The sequence below is a fragment of the Astyanax mexicanus genome, chromosome 11, assembly GCF_023375975.1.
Source record: "Astyanax mexicanus isolate ESR-SI-001 chromosome 11, AstMex3_surface, whole genome shotgun sequence".
NCBI lineage: Eukaryota > Metazoa > Chordata > Actinopteri > Characiformes > Acestrorhamphidae > Astyanax > Astyanax mexicanus.
The window spans coordinates 5,110,613-5,135,251 of record NC_064418.1 but is presented as its reverse complement, the minus strand read 5'-3'; the positions used below and the strand labels follow the sequence as shown (position 1 = coordinate 5,135,251).

General features: G+C 38.2%; 3 protein-coding genes across 9 annotated transcripts in view; 2 read left to right on the top strand and 1 right to left on the bottom strand.

Moving 5' to 3' along the window:
- dcaf6 (ddb1 and cul4 associated factor 6) overlaps positions 1–5,709 on the bottom strand; it is a 31,452-nt gene extending 25,743 nt beyond the window's left edge. For 4 of the 7 annotated variants that reach the window (XM_007227814.4, XM_007227815.4, XM_022680598.2 and 1 more), the window contains exons 1-2: positions 5,214–5,708; positions 616–677 (exon numbers count right to left, since the gene is read on the bottom strand). In XM_007227814.4, the coding sequence (XP_007227876.3) occupies positions 616–677; positions 5,214–5,301 (150 nt within the window). In that variant the 5' untranslated portion in view covers positions 5,302–5,708. Of the gene's footprint in view, positions 1–615; positions 678–5,213 lie in introns of all 7 variants that reach the window. The other 3 variants (XM_007227818.4, XM_007227819.4, XM_007227817.4) reach the window with 2 other exon arrangements.
- Positions 5,710–8,343: 2,634 nt separating this feature from the next.
- On the top strand, positions 8,344–11,949 carry mpc2b (mitochondrial pyruvate carrier 2b). The gene is made up of 5 exons (XM_007227812.4): positions 8,344–8,675; positions 10,165–10,205; positions 10,520–10,604; positions 10,684–10,795; positions 11,350–11,949. Exons 1-5 carry the CDS (start codon positions 8,576–8,578, stop codon positions 11,393–11,395), a joined length of 384 nt encoding a protein of 127 aa, XP_007227874.2. The 5' UTR covers positions 8,344–8,575; the 3' UTR covers positions 11,396–11,949.
- Positions 11,950–15,625: 3,676 nt separating this feature from the next.
- Positions 15,626–24,015, top strand: nxpe3 (neurexophilin and PC-esterase domain family, member 3). Its single transcript, XM_022680600.2, has 6 exons — positions 15,626–15,994; positions 17,656–17,842; positions 18,664–19,433; positions 20,022–20,092; positions 20,220–20,420; positions 21,525–24,015. The coding sequence occupies exons 2-6, from the start codon at positions 17,672–17,674 to the stop codon at positions 22,088–22,090; spliced, it is 1,779 nt and encodes a 592-aa protein (XP_022536321.2). The 5' UTR covers positions 15,626–15,994; positions 17,656–17,671; the 3' UTR covers positions 22,091–24,015.
- The last annotated feature ends 624 nt before the right edge of the window (positions 24,016–24,639 follow it).

Here is a 24,639-nt window from a genome sequence, read left to right as displayed (position 1 = left end):
CGGGCAATATACAGGGGGTTACAAGCAAGGGGTACAGGGGTTATAAGCAAGAAAGCAAGACAATATATTGCAATTTTATAATCAAATGTTTATGAAACAACATTATTTATCAAATAAGAGTAAAAGAAAAGTTACATTTTCTAAGCAATCATACTTGTGGAGTCTGTAAACAGCATTGCTATCTACTGCTATATCAATACATCTAAATTAAAGTCAAATAAAAATTTAAACAAGCCTCATAAGACCAAGACCTTGTAAAACATGTCACCACATAATAGATGGAGGAGGCCACCCTGGGGTTTGTTATCACTGGGAGCTTTACTCAAGTATAAAGAAAGACAGCACCAGTCACAGTCTGGTGTCTATCAGCCTCCAGGTTCAAGCTATTAGCAGACAAAAAAAAGCTGGGCCAAGGACACACACATACACACACACAAAGACACACACACTCCCCTGAGAAGGTAAAATATCAGGCAACCCCGAGAGACACATCCTTCAAGACCTTTCAATCTAACTTAAAATAAACTTAGATAGAAAATAACACTCTGCTGCAGGGGGAAATCAGTCAGCAGGGTATGATCTATGAACCAAAGTGAAAGAGTTTTTAATACTCACACAGCCATCGTGCACATTTAGTATGGCCTCAAGCTTCAGACGCTGCACAAATTCTCTCCTGCCTGCAAATAAAGGGGGGGGGGGGGTGAAATATAGGATAAGGAAAGAAAAATATTTTAATCCCTATTTTTTAGGATGATTCTTACAATTTTATATAGAACATATCACAAGTACAAATCCTATTCATGGTTTTCTCATGGCAGCATCATATGTACCTGGAATTTGGAGGACCAAATCATGGTTATAGCTAGATAACTATAAAACAACCTATACACTGTGCTAAACTGTAAGCTTAGTTTGGTTAGCTAGTACCTATTTCTCTACTGAACACAGGGTATATACAAACATCTATTTTATCAACTTTATTGAGGTGCTTAGAAATTAATATGGCTACTTTTAGCTATTTTTCTACACTGAGGACTGGCAAAGCCAGAAATTTGGTCCCAATTATGGAGGGGCACAATTAAAACTAAATCACGTGACTAAACCTTTAGAATAAAACACATGGGGTGTGACTTGTTTAATGGTATGGAAAAAGAGACTCCACACAGCGTACTTATCATAAACTGATAAAGTGATAAACTTCTTCAGTCCTTTGTGAAAACAAACACAATCACTCCTCTAAATGACGTATACCGATCTGAATGTGACGCAAACTGATCATTCAGAATTGATTGCAGTCTAGTTCTTCAGCTGCATCTGATCTCACCAAGATGCTGCATCAGTTACACGGAGGAAACTGAAAGCCATCCTGTGGTTAGTAATCCTGCAGTCTTTGTATTGAAGCCTTTGTATTGTCAGTCCACATTTAAAGATGGCACGATACCACTTTTCTAAAGCAGACCATGATTTTCTAAGCAACAGCCAGATGAGCATCTAATGTAAACCATCATACTCAATGTACCACCCAACAGTAAGAAACATACAGCTAGATTTTATACAGAATTGCATTACTGTATTCATCCTATTTTTCCTTGAAATATCCCATCCAACCATACAGCAACATTACTGGTACCCTAAAAGAAAGCACATAAATTAAGATCTCTTAAAACTTTTTTTTTTATTCTAATTGGATGCTTTCATTAAATTTTACTCCTAAAAATATTTTAGCACTTGACAATGTAAATCCTGATTTTCCAAATACAAAAAAAAAATGTTTAATTCTACAATCTTATCTAGGCCACATTTGCGATTATCACTATCATCACACTGTAATTTCATGCTATTTCTTGCAATTTGTGTAAGATCTGGAAAGGTCTCACACCAATCACTGGCCTTGGACTAAATTTAGGCTCTGCCCTGTGTATTCCCTGCCGATTAGCAGCAACAGCCCTAACAGCATGCAGCCCAGCCAAGCTAAATACGGAACACACATGATATGCCACCCTTCTACCTTACTAACTAGGCTAATACTTCTACCAGATCTCAAATGTTGTGGACAAGGTGTAGCCTGATGTTACAGCAAAAGCTTAGCTGATTGGTTAGACAACAATAAACACAGCCTAAGCTGACTTCTCATTCAAGAGACAGATGTGTCAGGTCAGGTAACACGCTTCACTGTTCTCTTAAGAGTAGATATGACACCACCTTCTTTAAATGTCAGCTTAAATGACAGCACTACCTTTTCTAAGGTCAGGAATAATTTTGTGTTAAAGTGAGTCATGGTTATAAAATGTTTTGATTGTTTTACAACAGTTTTTAATTATTTTAACAAAGGCTTGCATATTTTTAGACATTTAGACACTGTTTTTTCAGCATCAAATGCATCACTAGGACTGGACAATAATACTACAGAAAATGACCCAATAATGATATGATTATTGAGCACATTGTTCATATTTTTATATTACTCAGAAGCAATCAAAGGCACCTTTGAGTCGGCAGCTACATGTTCTGGCCTTCATAATTGAAAAACAGTGTTCAGCCAAGATACACATCATTTTAAACAGCAGAACCTACTAGACCAGACCAAAACCAGTGCCACATCCACAGCTCAGATACGAAAGCTAACAGGTGCCTGTGCTAAACATCACACTAAAAATGACTTGGGGAGTAGACGCCATCAACCCAACCCCGAGAGGGCAGGGCCTATTGTGCTTTCTCTGACTGTAGGTGCTAATGGCAAGCAGAATAATCTACAATTTTAAATATATACATGTGCTTAACCTCAGCTAAAAACTGTAGAAAATGCTATTTTTTGAAACCTACATACCTAAACAAATCTTCACATTTGTCGTCAGAAAAACTAAGAACAGTGCATCCATTCATTCAACAGACTCTCTCATCATTTATTTCAGAAATTCAGGTAAGCTGTTCATTAGGTTTACCCCAGATCTCAGAGCTTCCACTGATAAAGATGGCCCTGAAATTCTTCTTGACCAAGAACAGTACTCAGGAAGGCAGAAGGAAGGAAAGTTACCGAGTATGCAGAATCAACAATGAGTTCATTTAGGTAGACAGAATCCAAGCCAATGTTATGAGGGCAGGTGAGGAGCTGTGATATGGGTAGGCAGAGGACTGGACAGGTTACAGGCAGGAAAGGTGTAAGAGTTAGAACTTCACTGTGCTTTTTATTTCCCTGTTATTCCCCCGCTAATTTAAACCCTGCATCTGTTATTTTTAATAACAACAACATCACCATCAGAACTTGTTTCCTGCTGTAACATTATTTTGAAGTTGTTAAGGAAGTAGAATTATTAAGACACATACTTCATGTAACATTATTCTTAAAATTAAATTACATGGTAACATCAAGCAATCATGATTAAATTCCCTGGACATACTGAAACAAATCCATTCTTATTTCCATTAAAATGTAAAAAGTACTTCTAGTCTGGGCATCCCTGTCCCAATCAGCACCACAGAAACCAACACAACCCCCTTTAACTGAAGCCCCTCTCACTCCCAGCCTGTTTCTGAAGGACTGACATGCGCAGTTAAAATTGGAGGCAGAAATCAGCCAGCCAAAACACTTTACACAGCGCCCATTTCCGACCACTGACAGCTTCTTTCACTCAGTTGGCTTGTCAGAGGTCCTGCTGACTAAGGTTACTTTCCATGTTGACTTGATTTGATTTCCACCAAAACGTTTGTTGTAGGGCTGTATAATATATTGTTTCAGCATTGTCAAGATTGCAATGTCTGCATGTACAATAGTAAAACTGCAGATGTGCAATGTTATTTAAATAAAAATAAACCATACATAAATCACATCACAACTTGCTAATATTTACTGTTCTCAATTTCCGTGACATACCTACAATACATCTGGTTGCAAATCAATATAGATTATTTTTAGATTGCACGTAGTATTTGGCCTCCACCTTTCTGTGCAGTGAACACACACATACACCATGCCCCCACAGGATTTTACCTCACATAGCCACACTGTCTTAATTTTTTGTATACAGACAGCCCCATTAAAGTAATGCACAAGCTATTGTTTCCCTTACTTCTAATTTTAAATAGCATCCTCCTTACACCTTCTGTCTGTCTAAGGAGCACAAACATAAAAAACATAAAACCTAATACCTATAGCTAATATGTCTGATTCTAAATAAATAAACTAAAACAAGCTTGTGTGTAATGTTAGCTAACCTAGCTGTTAGCTAACTAATCTAGCTAAACTGCTAGCCATGACTCCCATTGCGAGTTTGGTTGCTGGTGGGCTAACAGATGTCAGCTTTACTCTTAATTATCTACCAACACGTCCTCTTAATGTAGCTGTGTTGTGTCCACATGAACACACCACAACATAAAAATTTATAAAACACATTTAGGCTAGCTAGCAAGCTTGTTAGCTAACTACAATGCTAGTCATCCAGTAAAGCTGTGTTTTGCTGTTCTCTCTCTTTCACGTTTGTGTCAGTCTCTCTCTCTCCTCTCTCTCCATTTTCTCTCTTTCTGCAAATTGTTAACAGGCATAACAAGTGTCAATATAAATGCATTTTAAAACAACTACTAACAGAAAACACACTATAGAAATTAGCCAGTTAGCTAGCTAACCTGTTAGCCATGCCCCCCATTGAGAGTTTTGATTTCTTTACTGTTATATGTGGACATACTTCTGAGAAACTGAGTGTAGTTGTGTTGTTTTCACACGAATTGACTAATTACAGCATAAAACCAAACGCATCAAAACTAGCTGCTAGTTAGCCAGCTGGCTAAAGTAGCTAGTTGTAGTTAGCTACAATGCTAGCGTTAGTTAACCTAGCTAGCTAACCTACCGTTACCCAAAAGAGCTGTGTTTTGTTTTCCTGCTGTTCTCTCTCTTTCCTCTCTTTTTTCTCTATTTTCTCTCTTTCCACAATTTGTTATCAATTGTAAAGTGTCAATTTAAGTTCAAGTTTCCTTTTTAAACGACTACCAACGCAAATACAGCTTTAAAATTAGCTAGCTAGCTACAAAGCAACACAGAAGGCAAATCCAGGTCCAGACACTAAAAATCCATTCCGGGATTTCGCCACATCTACCTAAGCGGCGCTAACACAGCCGAAAGCCACATATTAAGTTGTGACAAAACCCTGGGATGGATTTTCACTTTCAGGACCTGGATTTAAGTTACCGCTAATGCACAGCAGTGTTTTGTTTTGTCTTACCTAAATAGTTGGCTCTGACAGCGTTGGGGTCGTTGTAGCCGATTGCGCGCTTCCTTACATCCCAAATCAAGTTTCCAGGGCAGGACATTATTATTAGTCAGCTCTCAGAGCCCTTCTTTTAAGACCAGCAGCATTGAGAAAGAGATAAAGAGACAGGGGGAGAGAGAAAGAGGGGAGAAAGGAAGGATGATGATGATGAATCCACCTTAATCGACCCAGTGTTAATGTCCCGTTCAAACGCCTCTTTGCAGCACTGAATCCGCAGCACTAAACATCCACAGGAGATAAACCACAGAGAGATACTCTACTTCTCCTTCAGGACAATCATTACGACGTTTAAAATAAATAAAAAAAAACAGGGATATATGTCTGTAGTTAAGCCCAGCTGCTTCTCCAGAATCCTTTCCCCTGAGCCCCTGAAACTCGAGCTGCTCTCACTGTAAACCACCAGTGCGCTCTGAAGACCATCAACTATGCGCAGCGCCACACGCAGCAGCTCCGCTCTGTAACTCACCCGGTTAAAGAGGCAGAGCAGGACAAGATACACCTAGAGCAACAGATCATAAAAAACTACTACTACAGCTTATTAAACCACCAGTAAATTACTTACAGGTGATTTTCCAAAAGGGTTTTAAAAGTTTATATCTAAAAGTAAAAGTATATTTTTATTTCTTCTTTCTGCTAGCTTTTTGAAGAAGAAAAAATAAGCACTGCTTAAAAACAGTTGTGACTGCATATTGTTATTCTGAGGCAATAAATGAAAAAAAAAAAACTTTAAATAAGTAAATGCAAACCAATCAAAAAGATGAATACTTGCATGTGTTTCTTTATATATTGATTCACATATACATAATGTTAATGTTATTGTTTAAATGTACTTAAACTGAAACATTTTTAGGATCTGTCTCATTACTATTAATATTTTGTGCTAGTCTAATTATGTTTTCGAGTTATTGTAATTATTTGTTATGATTAGCCGTTATTTTTTAAGATAGTGAGCCATTATTTTAAGATACCTAAGATCCCATTGTTTTGAGGTTTATCACTAAACTGTTCCATTCATTGAAAAAAACTAAATCACAATTTTGAGATAATGTCTCATTAGGTTGAGATATAATCCATATGTTGGGGTACTATCATGAGATACTTTTATTTTAATTATTTTTATCATTACTTTGAGGTACTGTCTCAATATTTTGAGATGCTAAGTTATTCTCTTGAGGTGCTTCGTGTTGTTGTAACAAAAATAACGATATATCTTATATATCTATATCTAATAATTCTATATCTAAAATATCTATATCTAATATGTTTTTTTTTCTACAATATGTAAATATTGTAGTTGCATTGTATTGTACTGAATGTATCTTATTCAATTTTAATCAGTTTCTAATGGTAGAGGTGGGTTACATTAGATGAATCTTTGTATTTTGGCGCCCCCATGTGGCCAGACTGAAGCGCAATCAGAGCCGACTTAGTTTATGCAGAACCTACGTTATATAAAAATGACTGCTAACCGCTAGAGGGAGCCAGCGAGTGAGCCTAAAATGAAAAGGATGGACCTAATGGACCTAATCGGATAAAAACTCACATTAAAAATAATAACTACTTGTGATAACTTACCTTTAATTTTAGAAAGTAGAATGATTTATTTTGCTTAAAATGTGAATTAAACTTCCCTGTACATTTCCATTTTTCTACAACAGTGAGGTGACACAAAAAGAACACATTTAAATAGCTTTTAGCTGAAATATTTAAAATGTTTAAAAATAATGTCTTTGGTGCTGAAATATGCGGTATTATTCTGCTGTGACTAAATTGGTTTATTCTTCAGTGAAAAAAAATGATTAAGCTATTCAGGTGCTCCATATGAACCCATTTATTTTGAACTCACTCGGGAGCGCCATCTGGTGGTCGAACAGACCAAGGCGCCATCACTATTTTAATGATTTACTTTTATTATGTAAACTACTATCAAATATGCTTTATAGATCATTATTAGAATAATGTGCGTTTTGGTCCTTTAATATTATTTTTTATTCCTTTGAGTACTTTTTATAAAGATTTCAGACCAAAAATTTCCTGAGAACCAAAGAGTGGTAACCGCCCATAAACAAATCTGGACCAGTGACTAGATGTTAGGTACAGCGAACCAATGGGATGCTTCAGAAAGTGGGCTGTACCGTGACGCCAGTAACCTTGCGCCAGTTTTCCGTGTCACCGGGCGAGGAGAAGGAGAAGTTCGATTCAGTTTAATGAACCGATTCTTTTGACCTGTCCGATTCAAACGATTTAAACCTCCTACTAAAATGTTAATTAATTGTGTATACAATACAATCCAACAGCATTAAAATAGACACAATTATAGGTCAAATACACAGCATATACAACCAACATCACAAGTACATAAAAAAACAAAATAAAATTTGATCTTCAAAATATCAATAGATTTATGACATTTTGTTATTTTTAATTTGTAGAAAATTAGTCAGTGTATATTATTATTTAGGTCTGAATAAACAAAAATTTGGAATAAAGGTATCTTATTAGCAAAATTAGTTTAGTGTTTATAAAATTTACCTAAAATTATAACGTTAATTAAATTTACTGTACATTTTTTCTTGTGGTCAGATAAAGGGTCATCAAAAATATAAAATATATATTGGACTTTGAGGAGAGTTTCCTTAATTAACATGCTCTCCCAGACAAAAAAAAATCGAAGAAGAGCAAGTATATACAATAAAAAAGAAACCCAAAATAAGTGTTACGTCCAAATGAATCTGTAGTAGAAGCAGTAGTGTTTATTTCTTCTATTAAAGCTCTTAGATAAATTCAGTAACTCAGCACATTAGAATATTCTAATTTTAAAGCATCAAAACTACAGTTAAGCATTAAGTACCAGCATTTTAAAAAAGCAATTATGATTTTATCCATAATTTGGTATGTTTCAAACACTGATTATTTTACTCACATTTAAATTATCATTATTACAAGCTTAAATAAAGTGTTTACTAATATTAATAATAAAAAAAAAAGATTCAGTTGGACTGTGGTGTATCGACTTGATTTATGTGTTAGAAAGATTCGGCTCAAACGAACCGACTCGTTCAGGAGTCGAACATCACACCCGTGTTCCTCCTCCTTCTGGCCCGCCGGCCCAGCAACCATCAGTCCCAACATCATAGCTAGAAGGTCGAAGGGAGGACGGGGCGGTGGGAGTTGTTTAGGTGCAGTTTATGAGCGGTTTGGGTCTGTAAGCAGGTACTCGCCGCGGAGAGCCGTCTCGGGGGAGTGACTCGGAGCTATTGACCGCGCCGTCCTCGCCCGCTTTTGTTTAGTGCTGTTAATTTAGCCTGGCAGCCATGGCTATGGTAGGACTGAGAGCCTCCTACCACAGGGTGCTGGACAGGATCGAGCATATCCTGCCCGCCAAACTGAGACCTCTCTACAACCACCCAGCAGGTAATTCAGATAACTCACTAAATAAAGGCTGGATTTCTGGATTATGAATCGCAGATATAAGCTCTTGACCCTGGAGCTCAGTGACCCGCTTCACCCGGTAGGTTTACTGGGATAGCTAGCTTGTTGTTAGCTAGAATAGTAAGTTAGCTAGGCTAGCTAACCTGCAGAAACTGCTGTAAGTTTAGCTAAGCTATTTGCTATTAATGTGCAGCTGTGTTAGCTTGGCTAAGCTAGTTGTAGCTGCAGTGTTTTTATCATCCTGTAAACGCTGTGTCTTTAGTGGACCTGTCATCGACCTTGTGTGCTCTAAAGCACTGTAGCTAACCTGCGGAAGCCCATTCCCTCCACCTGAAATTAGAAATCCAGTGGGAGATGTTCTAAAATGGGACAGCATTAATTCCAGGTTACTGATTGGGTAACTGCCCGGCCTTAAAAAAATAAAAACAGCAACAACTGTTTATCTCAATTTTAGCATTATGTAAAAATATAAATGTAAAAAGACTTGTTTCATGTATTACTTAATTTTGACCAATAATTAAGAACAGATGTTTTTTCTTTTTTTTTAATTGTGTCAAAATGTAAAATTAAATTCTAAATGAGCTAAATCAGAGTTAGTTGGGGCATTTTTGATGTGGCTTGAAAAAAAGATTTTAAAAAATTACCCTTTTCTGTGTAAGATTTATTTTGTAATTTTATAACTTTTTATCTGTAGAGTTTTGGTTGGCATAAATACAATGCACATCTGATTTTGGATACACCCTTCTACTCTATAAAGAAATTCTAGGGCTCATGTTTTTATCAAGTGTCCCACAGAGTAAGATTATTGATCCATACTTAGCATATTTACTCTGAGAAGTTTGATAATGGGCTCAGATGTGTTTTAAGTCATCAAACTATAGTGGACCCTGACTCCTGGACCCTACCAGACAGGAATTTGACTGAAACTCTTAGCTCAGTGGTTTCCAAACCTGATCATTGAGGCCCCAGTTCAGAGTTTGCCCTGCTCCCAAAACACCTGATTCAACCCATCATCTTATTACTTAGTTAAAGGTGGTATGTTAAAGCAGTAAATCACTAAAACATGCAGGGCAGCGGTCCTCCGTGTTTAAAAGGTTTGAAACTACTGCCTTATCTAAACCTAATAAACTTTAGCTCAGCAGAGAACTGTGAATGTTGGACCCAAAGTTAGCCTTTTTAACCCATAAATTCAGATAAGATTACCACATAATACCTTGTAGTTGCAGAGCAAGGAAAACACATGCATGCAGTGATTTGTTACAAACTCTACATTAACAGCTATATTACCTCTAATGGTGTAAAAGACACATTCCTGCTAGTGCCAGAACTTTATAAGCAAATCGAATCCAGACACTGCTTTTTTGGCCAAAGCAGTTTGTAGAACGACTGAAACGAATTCATCTTAATTAACAGTCAGTCTGATGTTGTGAAACATCTAAACACATTTATGTCTTTCTCTTTTTCCTTCTAGGTCCCAAGACTGTTTTCTTCTGGGCTCCTATGTTTAAATGGGTATGGATGATTGTTTGTGTGTGCAAATGTTTGGCACGTACATTCTAAGGACTTGTTTTGTTGGTTTTCTGAGTGAAAAGAAGTGAAGAAACTATGTATAGATTACACCCTTACATAAGCCAGTTTCTGCACAGTTTGAAGCACAGCTGTATAAATTTTTAAGTTTGTTGAAGTGTGGAAAAATGGCTGGGGATTCAAGTACACTCAAGTAAGCTCACTGTGATGCATGATATTGTTGATAAAAACAAAAAGCAAGTTAGCTACACATAAACACTTCTGTGAGTTGATTATACATTGCCTTTGTTTCCATTCAGGGTCTGGTGATGGCTGGCTTAGCAGATATGACCAGACCGGCAGAAAAGCTTAGCATGTCCCAGTCTGCAGTACTGACTGCCACAGGTAGGCATATAAGCGTGTGTAATGCATCTTGTAACATTTGTTTTTAAATGAGGAGATAATTTATTTTCTATTTTTGTAGGTCTTATATGGTCCAGGTATTCCCTGGTCATCATACCTAAAAACTGGAATCTCTTTGCTGTCAACTTCTTTGTGGGAGGTGCAGGTGGATCTCAGCTCTTCCGGATATGGCAGTAAGTTCCAAGCACTAGAAAAGTTTTAAACATTTGCAGAGTGTCCCTTTTCTCAGTTTTGCTCTACTTACCTTTAGCCCAGTAACCACTCATTGATTGAATGTTTTTTGTTTTTGTTTGTGTTGCTGCAGTAAAAAAGACAAAGAGCTAAAATGTTAATGATTCATTAAAACTGCATTAGCAAACCAGCCACACGTTATTTTCATTATTTCTGGATACGTTTTAAACATTAATCTGTAACTTGTTATTGTGATAAGCAGCTTTTGTGAAATAAGTGAAATTAGGCAAGTTGCTGATTAACACGTAAACCCTGACATATCAGCATTGCACAATGCCTCTTTATCACATACTCGTCATTTATTTACAATGAACAAAGCTGAACATACTGAAGCCATGTTGCATGTTTTAGCTTGCAAAACAAATCAAGAGGTTCTTTTAAATTTACCAAGATATATTACTCTACACTCTTTGAAATTAAAGGTGCTTCAAAGGATTTTTTAAACAAAGCCATATAACAGGAGTGTTCACTTTTTTTTTTCTCTCTCTCTCAACAGGTACAAACAAGATCAGAAGGCAAAGGAGAAGGCTGTGGAGGCTTGAAAACATCATTAGCACATCATTGTCATCCAATGGGTCGAAAGGGAGTCCAAAAAAAAGTGTAAAGTCCACAAAACTCCCTCCCTCCTCTTTTTTAATGATCATCATATGTCCACCTCATTGTTTCATGCCAGCATTTTAATCCCTTAATTAATGTTGTCATGAAGATAGTTGTCATCAGCGCACAAAATCTTACAAGTGATTCTCATTTTCTGTCAAATATTCTGTAAAGAAATGATTGTTGGGAAAGAGATGCTTTTCAGGGTACAGAGTTGCCAACACAGTACTTACTTTAGACGCCACAGCTCATCTAATACTGTTCAAGGAATGTCTCTAAACACAAACTATTTCTTAGGAAATATTTATTAAACACTTGTAGACATTTGTATTTTTAGTTTTTTTTAGATTTTGTGTTTTTACAAAGTCCTCTTTGTAGTAGCACTGGGCATCCAGATCCTAATGCAATTTTTCAACACTCATCACTTTTGACATCAACATGGTCATACTGGAGTCATCTTACTTTGAAAAAAAAAAAAAATAAAGCGACTAATGGACAACTAGTGTGGCTGGATACTTTCTTCTTCTTTGTTCTTTTATTCTGAAATGTTTAATGTCTTTATTGACTTGGGGGTGTTTCACGAAGCAGGATTTTTCAGTTCGAGAAATAGCTGAAGCCTTTAAGGTCAAGCCTGTCAAATGAAAGAACACTGGGACATTCTTGTTGGACAGTTTTTTTTACTGCAGTTATCTGGCTATGTATGGCATCTTACGTTTTGAAATACCCCCAGGTTATAGCCTAGGTACTGTGCTCTCTTGGCTCGTAACATGATAGTAAAAGTGAAATGTTTAAATGTAGATTGCTCTCTGAACCGCTGGCTCTGAGCCCACTGTGTTTTTTTCCCCCCACCATAAAATGCAGTTTACACATGAATATACCGCCTGTATCCTAACAGCAGTTTGTTCACACATTAAACCAGGCTAGTGCCTCTCTTGTTGACTCATATAGCCAACACAATGATAATAAATCTCAATGTTCAAATGCAGCACAAAAAGATAAGTAAAAGCCTGTCAAACAAAAACAAACACCCAGATGTTTACAGATTGAATTGTTGCCCATCGCCCCTTACACAATGCTGCCAGGCTGGAAGGTTAAAGGCCAGCTCTTGCATCCATTGAGACATGAGAAGTCACACATTTCTGAACTGCTGCTAACGCAACACCACTGGACGGTTGACCACACTGGCAATCATCTGAGCCCAGATCTTGGACTCTTAAGCTGTGGTACCATGGATGGCTGTGGTATTGACCAGGCCTACAGTTAAAACATGCAAAAAAAAACTGTCAAAGTGGACCTTTCACTGTTGGGTCTGAATGTCAATTTTCATAAGAAACAAGTTGTGAATTTTGGCATCTTGTTCTACAAGACTTTTCTGGCAAATGTAACATCCTACATCCAAGTGCATCCAGTGAGAAGGGTTTGTTTTGTGTGGACCTAAAATAATATAATATTAATAATAATAATAATAATAAGTTCCCTTGAATTTGAGAGGCACCACTTTAGCCACTCTGATTAAACCCAACTCTTTAAAGACTGTCTGCTTGTCCAAAACTTTCAAAAAGTGTATTTAAACAAACTATAGCAATTACCAAACTGGCTGCACCACGCATACCCTGAATTCCAGTAAAGGGAGCTCACTTCAACAAAAATGTGCATTGTGGACTTTAATTTTAAAACTAGAAATTACAAAGCATCTTGGTGCAGCTTTGTTTAGCCAGCTATGGTTGTTAATGTACATGTAAGGATGAATTAATTGTATTTTGGGACTTTATATAGTTAAGTATTAATTAAATGAATTATTTCCAAAAGGTTTAAATCTTTTTGAAGAATTTTCAAAATAAAAACACCCAAAGCCACACATACTCTGTACTCAACACCTATTCCAGTTTACAGCTAATACCCAGCTAATAGCTACAATGGCATTACATTTTAGTTAGAAGGGTTTCTACCCACTGTTACTTGCTCTTGTAAAGTCTATGCGCAGGTGTTGGCTGATTTGTAGGTCAGGGTAATGAGAGCACAGATCTTGAGGTTTGTCTCAAAATGATGCAGAAGCCACACTCTACCTCCTTGTATTTGCATTGTTCACACACCAGAGATGGTTTAATGCTTAAAACAAGCCTAAAACATAAGGTTAAAAGCAGAGGGGAAGAATAAAATCTTTATTTAAAATCAGTCATGTACATTAAAACTATTAGATTTTTTAGTAAAATCTGGAAGAATCAAGAAGTACAGGACCAAAGTTGTGACTCTTGAGTCACAATGCAGCCAGCTAATAAAAAAACTTTTTACTACTCTAAACTTTGCCAAACTTTAGTAGAGGTACTAAACAGAGCAGAGCAACCTTTCTTACCTGTTTGAAACCCCAAATGCTAGAAATATACCTTAAAAACAAAGCACTCCCCTAAAACAAAAAATAACACCAAGTAAATGTTCATACATAAGAGAATTACAAACCAGACCAACAAAACTCAAGCGCACTGCACAACACCACTCACCCCTCACCCCTCTCTGTGCAATAGCACTTTTGGACCCTGCATTTAAAAGGTTGGCTCCTCCCCCAAACACTCCAGCCAGCACTTTCATTGGATTGGTGGCAAGATTCCTCCTAATTAGGTCAAGCCAGCAGGTCCTGTGAAGAGAGAATCACAGGGTTATCCTCTGTGATTTAATTTCTGTCAGGAAACGACCATGTATGTGTTTTTCACCCTCTGAGAAAATTACAGGCTGAATTACCTATTGTTTTTCGGTAATGTTAGTTCCTCTGAGTTTTGGTACTTTGCGGTTAATAAAATAGCACAACTGCAGATGTGACAGAGAAAGCCAAAAAACTCACTGGACATACTGTTTTATCAATTGTAGTCCGGATGCAAGAGTTTTATCAGTAGAAGTGTGAAATATTTTTCACAGATGTCCCCCTTAGAAACTAATCCCGTCCGGATAGGGCTATTGTTGTTTTGCCATTTGCTTCAAACGTGTGACAGCCATATACTGTATTTTGTATAAGTTTAAGTTTCTGAAGAGCGGGTTTTAGGCTGACTTTGGGCTGGATATTTTTGTTGGACCTGGCAACCCTGGCAGCATGGCCGGGGCGGTGAGGGCTGGGTGGTTGTAGGCGGCATGTAAGTGAGCGAGGACGTGTGGAGGGAGCAGCTTGAGTCATCTGAGGAGATTATGTAGCCGGCTCAAGTTTGACTGTGTGTGTGTGTGTCCCTCTCTCTCTCTCCTAGTAGGCTTGGCCACCCTCTGCGTTGTGAATGCGATGATGGAAACACGGGACACACTCTGCCATACAACGGGAGTTTTATTCTCTCTATTTCCTGTGCATGAGAGTAGCATACAACACAGCATAGAGTGAATTCTGGTCCTTCTCACACACACACATGCAGCTCTCCTCAGCAGTATTTAGCGCGAACTGAGCTACACTTTTTTTCCTCTACATCAAGTTGATAAAACACACAATAAAATAGACATCATAAAATATTTTATCACAAATATAGAGTACTATGTTATGAAAATAAACATTAAGAATATATCTATAGCTATGAAATAAAATACAATATTATACATTACCATAATACATTACCACATGCACATATATATATAGAGACTCCCATAAATTACGTATATTTTTCCTTCTGAACATTAATTTCATTATAACAAAACAAATTCCAATAAAAATAAACAGCTGATGCAATTAAACAATTAGCTAAATTAATTAAACAATTAACCAATTAACCTGTGGCAGTACCTGTGCATGAGAGTAGCATACAACACGGCTCTCACACACACACACACACATGCACAGCTGTGAGAAGAAAAGCACACCATATTAGCTTAACTGGTAGCAGTATCTCCCTTAACTCCACTAAATCTGCTGTACTTATATAAAAAAACTCTCTACACAAACGAACTACCCACACAACCAGAGATAACTTACTCTTAGTACTAAAACACATGTAAGAGTACAGATTTAGTGCACTATAAGTGCTTGAACAGTTTTAATACAGTATTTCATCAGGAGCACAGTAAACACCCACCTCTCCTCAGCAGTATTTAGCGCGAACTGAGGAGAGAGAAGCCCGCGCTGACACTGAAAACTCGCGCGATTTCAAAATAAAAGTCTGCTCCGCAGTTCAGCTTAAAATCAATATTACAGCTTGAAATCGCCCCCAAAAGGAAAAAAAATCACAAGTATAAAATAAATAATACCCAGAAATACAGAAAAATACTCAAAAGGATAACAAAGATAATTAGAGAAGGATTTTATGTGGAATGAAATAATAAAATATTATTTATATTCTCATCCGCTACAATTAGATATGGCTGCAGTCTGTGTTTGGAGTGGGTTCAGGTGTCTGTGTGTGGAAGAAGCGGAGTGGAGATGTTTCCTGCAGCAGGACGCTGTCTGATCACCAGCGGAGGGGTTTAATCACCATTATTCCTAACACTGAACACAACAGCAGCAGCAGGACAACACGATCAACCAGACATGAGACCAACCCGCACTAGCTCTCCTCACAGAAACCCCGCTGCTGCTGAAGGTGAGCGCTCCACATTTCAACCTTTATATGATTTAATGTAGATCTGAAACCAGCGCTGTAGATATTGAAGCTTAGTTTAGCAACCCAGGCGGAAACGCTGATGTGTATCTAAATGACTGAAACAGGAGCCATTATCTCCCGTTAGTATCTTACATTAGCACCACATAGCTGCGCCTAGGGAACAGAGAAAACACCATAATACTCTGTGTGTAGACTGTGATTGAGTGTTCATGGGGCTAATGCAGACTGTGGCTGTCTGAGTGTTGATGCAGACTGTAGCAAGTTAAATGTGGGTAATGTTGATGTAGACTGTATGTAGTGTGGGTAGTCTTGATGCAGACTGTATGTAGTGTGGGTATTGTTGATGCAGACTGTATGTAGTGTGGGTATTGTTGATGCAGACTGTATGTAGTGTGGGTATTGTTGATGCAGACTGTATGTAGTGTGGGTATTGTTGATGCAGACTGTATGTAGTGTGGGTATTGTTGATGCAGACTTTATGTAGTGTGGGTATTGTTGATGCAGACTGTATGTAGTGTGGGTAGTGTTGATGCAGGCTGTATGTAGCTTATTGAGTATAAATGGTGTTGGTTGTTGATAGTGTTCATGCAGGCTATATGTTGCTAGTTTAGTGTGAAAAGCATTGGGTGTGGATGGTGTTGAAACAGACTGAATGTAGTATGGGTAGTCTTGATGCAGACTATGTAGGTAGCTGAGTGTGGATAGTGTTAATGTAGACTGTAGGTAGAGTGGATAGTGTTGAAACAGATTGTAAAGCATTGGGTGTGGATAATGTTGATGCACTGTAGGCTGCTATTTAGCTGTGGAAAGTATTGTGTGTGGATAGTGTTGAGTGTGGATAGTGTTTATGCAGACGGTATTAAAAATGGATAGTGATGGTTATGGATAGTGTTGAAACAGACTGTAAAGCATTGGGTGTGGATTGTGTTGAAACAGACTGTAAAGTATTGGGGGTGGATCGTGTTGATGCAGACTGTGGATAGTGTTGGGAGTGGATAGTTCGGTGTGGATAGTGTTGAGTGTGGATAGTGTTTATGCAGACGGTATCTAGAGTGGATAGTGATGGTTGTGGATAGTGTTGAAACAGACTGTAAAGCATTGGGTGTGGATAGTGTTGATGCAGACTGTAGGTTGCTATTTGGGTGCGGATAGCGTTGGGTGTGGATAAAGTTGCTGCAGACTGAAGGTAGCTATTTGGGTGTGGATAGTGTTGGGTGCAGATGGTGTTGGGAGTGGATAGTGTTGAGAGTGGATAGTGTTGACGCAAACTCTATGTGAGTGGATAGTGTTGATACAAACTGTATGTGGGTAGTTGTGTCTGGGTAGTTATAGATGCAGACTGTATATAGCTAATTGAGTGTGGATAGTGTTTGGTGTGGATAGTGTTGATGTAGACTGTAGGTAGCTATTTGAGTGTGGATAGTTTTGATTCAGACTATATGTAATTAACTGGGTGTGGATAGTGTTTGGTGTGGATAGTGCTGATGATTTTATTACACTGTTGTGTTTGGGTGCATTGTTTCTGTATTATCCACAAAATGTGTGATAAATCACATTTTGGTGGATTTGTGAAATAATCCTTCTATTAAACACTCTCAGGGGTACAGTCTTATGTGTGTGTTCTGTTCTTTTCTTGTCAGGTGGTAAATCCTCTCTATGATCTTTCCTAATGGCTTGGCATTGTGTGTTGTGATGGTGTTCTGCTGTGCTGTAAAATGGCACAGAGACCCAGCCATGGAGGGACACATGCCCAGATTTGCCCCCATCTTCATTCTCTTGGCACTGTCAGGATTTATACTGCTCATATGCAACATCACATCACTGGAGGTGAGTACAGGGTGCATCTCTGTCAGATCAGAACCTTTCCACACAAACTGGTCTCTGCTAGTGCATGAGCTGTTCTCAGGTGCAATCATCCGCTTTTGGCTCAGATCTGTTATTGGTGTTTTTCTATATTCTTACTGTAACAAAGAACCCATTAGTCAAACTATGTAGAATATGGTTGGGTGGTATCAACTTTTTTTATGCTGTCAAAACATTACTGGCATAAACCCAGGGAGATCCTACAAAAAGAGAACAAAAAGAGGAAACAAACACTTGCCTGTGCCCTGCTAACACAGGTAGTGTCTGATAAACTCATGGAATATCAGCTAGGTAAAAGCTTATGGGTTTATTATTTCACTATTAATTAAGTTAAATGTTGTAATATATGTATTTCATATATTATGTAGCAGTTTTCCAATAAAAGCAAATGCACTATAGCAATTACATTTTCTCTTGTTTCTTAGCTTCTGCAATCAGTGGATTATGTCCCACACAATTAATTAAAGGGGTGTGTGTCCTTTGTTCACCTTCAGAATGCTTACATTCACTCTTTATTTTATATATATATGAAGAGTATCGTTATTGCAAAAATACCATGAAATATTGTGATATTATTAATTTAGATTGCCATATTGTTCACCCCTAGTGCAGACCTTCAGTAAGTATATAAGGTAGAATGTGCATTGACACAGGAAACATGCTCATAGGAAACAATGATTGATTAAGAGGGATGGAAGAAATAGTCATTAAATAATCATTGAATATCTGACTAATCTTCATCAGACCACTCATCCTCACTCTGCACACATTTTCTCTGCTTGCAGAAGTGGAACTGTCAGGCAATGTCCACCTTCTACCAGATCCAAAGCAGTATCCACTCCGCCTTTAAAACCCCTGAGACTCTGCTGCCAGTGGATCTGAACCACACATACTGCGCTGGCCTGGGCCGGGAGCCCACAGCCGAGGAGGCCAGAGAAATGCTCTATCTCCTCAATTCCATTTCCTGGCCTGGACCTCTAGTTCCAGGGCTGCCACTTAGGCTCAGCAGTGACCCTGCCCAAAGCTACTTTGTGATCCGGGGCCCAGCGGAGCAGCAGGTTGGTGGTCAGCTGGTGGTAGACGTCCTCATGCTGAACTTCATGGGGCAGCCCAAGAACCACGGCGGAGACTTCCTGGTGGCTCGTCTGCATTCTCCAGAGCTGGGAGCAGGCGTGGCGGGCCGAGTGCACGACCATCGGAACGGCAACTACACGGTGCTCTTCCCACTGCTGTGGGTCGGAGTGGTGCAGGTGGAGCTGACCATGGTGCATCCCAGCGAGGCGGTGGTAGTGCTGAAGCGACTGAGGGAGGAGCAGCCAGACCGGGTCTATTTCAAGAGTCTTTTCCGCTCTGGCTTCCTCTCCGAGACCACTGTGTGCAACCTGTGCCTGCCCCACAAAGAGCAACCCCTCTGTAACTACTCCGACCCGCAAACGGGAGAGCCCTGGTTCTGCTACAAGCCCAAAATGCTAAGTTGCGACACCCGAATCAATCATTCAAAAGGTGGCTATAAGAAAAACCTCCTCACAAAATATGAGACACAGTTCTTCCAGAGGTGAGCTGGCAGTGTGTTTTTGGTGTATTTGTGTAGTTAGTTGGGAATAAATGAGTCATTGTAGGAAACTGTTGCATTTTCTTTCTACTACATTGGAAGAGAAGCATTAATCACAAAAAAAATGTTTCCAGAGCATTCTCAGTAGGACATGACCTTTCCACATGCCCTTGTTTGCAAATCCACAAATATAATTTCATTATTATGTGTGTTTGTGTTATGTGTTTACATAATATACATTTATTCATAGTAAAAACTGTACTTTTTGTTTTTACACTTTTACAATGATGTCCTGTTGTTTTAAATGACATCACAAAAAATGGTACATAAAAAGTACATAATTTAAGGCTCTAGAGCAAAATGTTAAAGTGTGCTCTTGATGAAAATTGAGTTTGTAAATGACACTTTTTCATAGAATGACTCATGAGTATTTAAACTTTTTATTAGCTTTAAAGTTTCAGAATTGAGAAGATGGATTTTTTGTATTTAATGATTTTACCAAAAGATTCAGTTGTTTACTTATCTCATATTTGCATGTAAAAAGCAATTTGTTATAAAAAAAATGTAATCAGTATTTATTGTTTGTTTCAGTGGTGTAAATATCAAAGTCCCCATACATTCCTCAGGGATGGACAATGTGACTGTATTGCCTGCAAGGAAAGGTATGATTTAATAATATTTTGTACAATGTGTAGCTAATAGAAGTTCATTTAGCCCAACACACTGAATACAACATAATGAATTAGTTTGACTAATGATTTATGCCTGATCTTTATTTCTTTCCTAAAGGACCACCCAAAATTAGAAGCAATAAATTCGCCCCTGCTGGATACTACTACCAGGATACCTGGAGGCCTTTGAGTGGGGTAGTTATGCGGCAGTTTAATGACTCCTCAGCCATAACTCAGTGTCTTAAAGGGAAGATTATCTACATGTTTGGAGACTCCACTGTGCGGCAGTGGTTTGAGTACCTTAATGCCTTTGTTCCAGGTAAGATTAAACTCTCTCTTTTACTGTTTTGCCTGTTTTTTTCACATTCCTGTATTTTTCACACTATAAGGGGCAGCGGATTATAAAGCGCATCATCAGTTAACTTTTATTTTCTGGTCTATTTTGATACATAAAGCGCACTGGATTATAAGCCACGTTATGCGACACTAGTGAGGAACAGGGGTGTCGCCATGGTTTCCTTTTAATATTTTCTTAGGTGGCGAGATCTGTTAAGCTAAGCTAAGTAAACAAAACTGTAATTCTGAAAAAAAAAAACATTTTCTTTTAGTCAAACAAGCACTGGATGTTAATCTACACAGATTTCGCTGCCAAAACTGTTTATTTGGTTGAGTAAAACGCTTCAGTTTATTTACAGTAAGCTTAGATTTCCCGAATTCCACTAAGGCTAGCAGCGGTTAGCGGCTAATGCCGCCTGACAGCACTACACTGAGCACAGTTAGCGGCCAATGCTAATACTGCTCCAGTCCAGGGTTCTGGCGGGTCCTTAAAAAATCTAAAAAATGTCTTTTAATTTAAATCTGGATAATTAATATCTTAAATTGTCTTAAATTTACTGTAAATTTGCTGTATGTATTACATTTTTAGATGGTGCGTTTAATGCCAGTGGGAAAGCACGTAACTTTAGCGGCCAGTTACCGGGGAGAGAACTAAGGTTAGCAGAGAGCTAGCTCACATTACACACGAGCTAGCTAATGTTACTAAGAAGAAAACTAAGGTTAGCGTAGAGCTGGCTAACATAAGCCACGAGCTAGCTAACGTTACCTGGGAGAGAACTAAGGTTAGCGTAGAGCTGGCTAACATTAGCCATGAGCTAGCTAACATTACTAAGAAGAAAACTAAGGTTAGCGTAGAGCTGGCTAACATTAGCCACGAGCTAGCTAACATTACTGAGAAGAAAACTAAGGTAAACGTAGAGCTGGCTAACATGAGCCACAAGCTAGCTTACGTTACTGAGAAGAAAACTAATGTTAGCGTAGAGCTGGCTAACATTAGCCACAAGCTAGCTATTGTTACCTGGGAGAGAACTAAGGTCAGCAGTGTTAATATTACCAATTATCTAAACCAATCATCTGTCTCCTACAGAACTGAAGGAGTTCAATCTTCACAGTCCTAAGAATGTGGGGCCGTACATGGCTGTGGACACTGGACACAACATACTACTGAGCTACCGCTGCCACGGTCCCCCCATCCGCTTCACCTCCGTGTCCTCCTCCGAGATGCAGTATGTAGCTAACGAGCTGGACCGGATACGGGGCGGCTCGGACACAGTGGTGCTTGTGGGCGTCTGGTCTCACTTCAGCACCTTCCCTGTGGAGGTGTACATCCGACGACTGCGGCACATCCGCAGAGCCGTGGTGAGGCTCCTGAACCGCGAGCCGGCCACTCTGGTGATCATCCGCACAGCTAACCTCCAGAAGCTGGATCCAGAGTCCAGCCTGTTCAACAGCGACTGGTTCTCGCAGCAGCAGGACGCAGTGCTGCGCACCATGTTCCGAGGAATTAACGTCCGAATGTTGGATGCCTGGGAAATGACCCTTGCCCACCACCACCCACATCTGCTGCACCCACCCCTTACCATCATCAAAAACATGGTGGACCTAATCCTGTCCCACATCTGTCCAGTCAGGAAAAAAAAGAAAAGGAGCTAGCAGAAGACTGATATGTGAAGACTGGAAAGGGAACAATATGATTAACAATATGATTAATATTATTGTGCTTCATTCGATGCTGATTGTTTTTTTTTTTATTCTGAAACAAACAAAAAAATTTACGTGAATGCTTAAATTTTCTTTTTTTCTTAAGTTAATTTGGAAAGTAAATGCTCTTCACATAAAAAGGGAATTAAATAACTTAGAGAGCAGAGTTAAAGCAACTACTGTTTGCCATCAAATGATAAATGCCAGTGAAAACACTCTGTCTTGGTTTAAGTAACCTTCCAAAATGTTTTGATAGGTTTTTATTAAAGACAAAAAAAAGACTATTCAAATAAATCACTGAAAGCCTAAACTTGCCATGACTTCCATGATGAGTGCGTATAAACTTCTGACCACAACTGCATCATGATAATACTAAAACTAATACTAAAAAAGGAGAAGTCATCATTTTTTTTTCTTTGCTTGCCTTTCGTAATCCTGTGCAACAGTAAAATGGGCTGGGAAACAAAGAAATATATGATGGTGTGCACTGTGGGTACATACACCATTTCACAATCAAATGTATTCACTCAGTTTCGAAAAAGGGAATCAGAGGAGATGTAATGGATAGCCAGCTTGCTATATATTTTTATTGCGCTTTTATTAAAACCACGTTTTTGACTACTAAGCAAAGGTTTAGCAGCAACGTGTTAAAAACATGCAAATCAGTTCATTTAAAATCTTTATTTTGTGGCATTAGTTCACTGGTTAACTGGATGTTTCTGATTGCAGCTAAGCACTTTTAAGTTTTTGACAGGCTGTGAATTATACAACCATTGCAGTAAAAAGTACAGAAGCAAGAACTGGAACAATGTACATTTTGTTTGTTTAACTTTATATTATGCAAATACTGAAACGTTGTGTGTTAGTGGCATTCGGGCTTCCACCTCATATTCTGTCCTCATTATTTCAGCGTGTACTGTCTGTGTGGGGGGAAACATCATTTCCTTGCTCATTTAATTCCGTCTATGATAATTTAATTTTCACCGCCTATAAATGTATTTCCGTCCATTACAATGGCTTTGATGTTAATCTAAACATCCATTAGAGGGCAGTTCAGAGTCAATTTTTTTTGAAAAAACAAGCACACAGGGTGTATGGTGGAGGAAATTTATGATAATGTAATTATTATACATTTGAAGTATAAACTCTTCAAAAAGTTAAACTGGAAATTCTTTCCTGCCAAAGTTTCTTCTTTATCGTTTCCGTATGGCACTTATCATGTGTTGCTTGAATTATTTGTTACACTGCTTTCAGAAAACATGCACAATGAATAAAGTACTGCAGTATTCTTAACCATATTTAACATTAAGCATAAATAAGCTTTAACTTTCATTTTCTTGCAGCTCTAATAGTCTCTATGACTAGTCATTTAATGTCAGCAGGTTATCGTGTTACATATACATGTTTCAAGTGTACTGTTCAGTATTACCAATGAAAATACATAACCATAACATAACATAATTCTATACTGATGTAGCATTTGTTGAAAAACGAAGGTCACAATAAAATATTGTTCTGTCTACTGAAATTTGTAGAATGGGGATTATAACTGTTGCGGAAGCTGAGAAGCAGAAGAAGCTGAGATCACTGAAATGATGGGAAGGTGTGATTCCTATAAAGATTATGCAAATGGATAATTTACTTAAATAAAAAGTATTATGTGTATCATACCTGTGCTTACATTTAACCTACCAAATGATGTGCAGTGGCCCAGGGAAACTGTGAAATGCTACATGTCATTTACTGTACTAAGCCAAATTACCTCCAGCTTAAAGCTACATGCCATGTTTATTTTGATTTTATCATGTATTTAATACTGACACTGATGAGCTAATGTTGCACAAAATGATAAAACTCTGTTATGTTCCTTTACCAAATCTGCTGTCAAGTGTTTTTTTGTGTGTTTTGTGTGTGTGAGTGAGTGAGTGAGAGAGATGACCATGTGACCAGTTGAGGAAATTATGGAATACAGTATTCAGTTTTATGTCTTTTGAGTAGTGAAATTATTATTTCTGTGGAAACTCTTCTGGGAATCTGAGAAAAGGCATCATGATACAAAACACCCCGCCACCCCTGAATTTTCACCAGCGACTGTTTTTTTTAAACAAGCACAATTTGGTGGAAAACCACGAACCTGGCAGCTCTGGATGTGTTGAATCTGGTGATTTTAGTGAGGATTCTGTGACACCCTTTTTAGCCTATCAGCTCCCTTCAGTTCTAATACTGCATCCCTTTGGTTTAACAATGTTTGTAAGAGGAGATAAAGGCTTTTTCTAGGAGTTTGCTGTACTGATATCTCAATGTATGCAGTAGCTCTTGTATCAGCGCCATTAGCAGCACCGTGGTCACTCAGGTAATCGACACAAGCTGCTGTAAAGACATGATGTTCAAAAAAAAAAAAACTCCCAAAATGCCAATAATTTAATACAATATTTTGTCTAATTCACACTCAAATACTACTGCAATGCAATGCTTTGTCTGAAGTTAATAATGTAATGTCT

Excerpts from the sequence above, each read along its gene's own strand:
- nxpe3 (XM_022680600.2), top strand. The coding sequence starts at position 17,672 with ATGATCTTTCCTAATGGCTTGGCATTGTGTGTTGTGATGGTGTTCTGC. Across the intron at positions 19,434-20,021 it reads GAGACACAGTTCTTCCAGAG|TGGTGTAAATATCAAAGTCC; the intron begins GTGAGCTGGCAG and ends TGTTTGTTTCAG. Across the intron at positions 20,093-20,219 it reads TGTATTGCCTGCAAGGAAAG|GACCACCCAAAATTAGAAGC; the intron begins GTATGATTTAAT and ends TCTTTCCTAAAG.
- mpc2b (XM_007227812.4), top strand. The coding sequence starts at position 8,576 with ATGGCTATGGTAGGACTGAGAGCCTCCTACCACAGGGTGCTGGACAGG. Across the intron at positions 10,206-10,519 it reads GGGCTCCTATGTTTAAATGG|GGTCTGGTGATGGCTGGCTT; the intron begins GTATGGATGATT and ends GTTTCCATTCAG. Across the intron at positions 10,796-11,349 it reads CAGCTCTTCCGGATATGGCA|GTACAAACAAGATCAGAAGG; the intron begins GTAAGTTCCAAG and ends CTCTCTCAACAG.